General features: G+C 32.7%; 1 protein-coding gene across 1 annotated transcript in view; it reads right to left on the bottom strand.

Annotated features, from left to right (window-relative positions):
• The window catches only part of LOC111083573 (resact receptor-like), a gene marked incomplete at both ends in the record, with an annotated part of 14,172 nt that overhangs the window by 2,660 nt on the left and 10,020 nt on the right, over positions 1 to 1,492 (bottom strand). The window contains one exon of the mRNA XM_022380184.1: positions 738 to 909. Coding sequence (XP_022235892.1) covers positions 738 to 909 — 172 coding nt within the window. The remainder of the gene's footprint in view (positions 1 to 737; positions 910 to 1,492) is intronic.

Raw genomic sequence — 1,492 nt, 5'->3', positions numbered from 1 at the left:
ACAGGTTTACTAGCACCACTTTCATAATCGTTAGTTTCTTGTTAAAAAGTGTAAGTATTTTTGACCCAAAATTGCAAGTGTTTACATGGTTCATGAGTTTCTTGTTAAACAGTGTAAGTATTTTAGATCCAAAATTGCAAGTGCTTACATGGTTCGTGAGTTTCTTGTTGAGCGCCAAATTACACAATGGACTATTATTCTCTGTCTATCGCGGGTATCGAAACCCAGGTTTTGTTGTTGTAATCCCTGATACTTTACGTTGAACTCTCAGGGGGTGTATATATACATATAAGTAAGAAGTACATGTAGTTTTTGACGTTAAGAAACAGACGGACAAGAGTAAATAAAAGGACGTTTTTCTATCCATTGCAAGCGCCACCTACGTAAGATTTAATTCTAGCATCAAGATACGTTTATCTCAAGAAGATTAAACAAAACACGCTCGAAATGCCCTGAATTGTTTAATGGAAAATATCACCTTAGAAAACATATCAATGCTCAAAGATACGTTGTAACAAAAATGATAATAGCTTTATACGTTTCATTAATTATTAATACTAGCTATTATAAATAAACTTCCGCATATTTCTGAGTTTTATTGTCGGGGGGTATTAGCTCAGTTTCTCTCGATATATTTGGTATGCTGTACTTAGCCGGGCCGTGTTTCATTTATAAAAAAAACAAAAAACAACAACAATAAGAAACATGCGTTACACGGGAAGTTGATTGACTATTACTTTCACACTGCTTCTCCAGATCTGTACTGTCTTCTCCCAGATCAGATCCACTCTTGAGCTCGTGTAGTCCGAAGTCTGTAATCTTTACAACCCAGCGGCTGTCAACTAAGCAATTAGAAGATTTCAGGTTTCCATGGGAACGGATAGAACTGTCGTGAAGAAATATCATAGCCTGTAATAACGAAGAAAATATAGTTTTTTCTCTGTTCATGTGTTTCTTTTTCTTTTTCTTTGATAAATATATAATAATATGTTTTCATGTAAGACGATGCTATCAACCGATCAGTTTTTCGGAAAACGTAACGTAATTACATGAAACGTTTAACAGACGTTTCGGAATCTTCAGAATTCCATCTTCAATGTGCTAGAGATACAAAACAAGCACAATGCTAATTACACCAGAAATATGATATAATCTGTTTTTGTTTTTTGTATTCAAATTGTTTACTTGTTATTTATTACAGATTATACCAGATGCTATGTTTTATTCGAAAAATTTGGCCACAGTATAAAAGGACTGTAAATAAAATAAATTCATAGCAGCTTAAAGGTATAAATTAAATCAGGAAAACAAAAAATAAACAAACAGAAAGTTGTGGAACCATGTGAAACTAATCAATTTCAAACATAACCATGTAAAACTAATCAATTTAAAACAACCGTGTGAAACTAACCAATTGAAAACATAACCAGGTGAAACTAAACAATTTAAAACATAACCAGGTGAAACTAATCAATTTCAAACATAACCATGT

This window comes from Limulus polyphemus, unplaced genomic scaffold, assembly GCF_000517525.1.
Source record: "Limulus polyphemus unplaced genomic scaffold, Limulus_polyphemus-2.1.2 Scaffold10161, whole genome shotgun sequence".
Taxonomy (NCBI): domain Eukaryota; kingdom Metazoa; phylum Arthropoda; class Merostomata; order Xiphosura; family Limulidae; genus Limulus; species Limulus polyphemus.
This window is presented reverse-complemented; position numbering and strand designations above follow the sequence as displayed.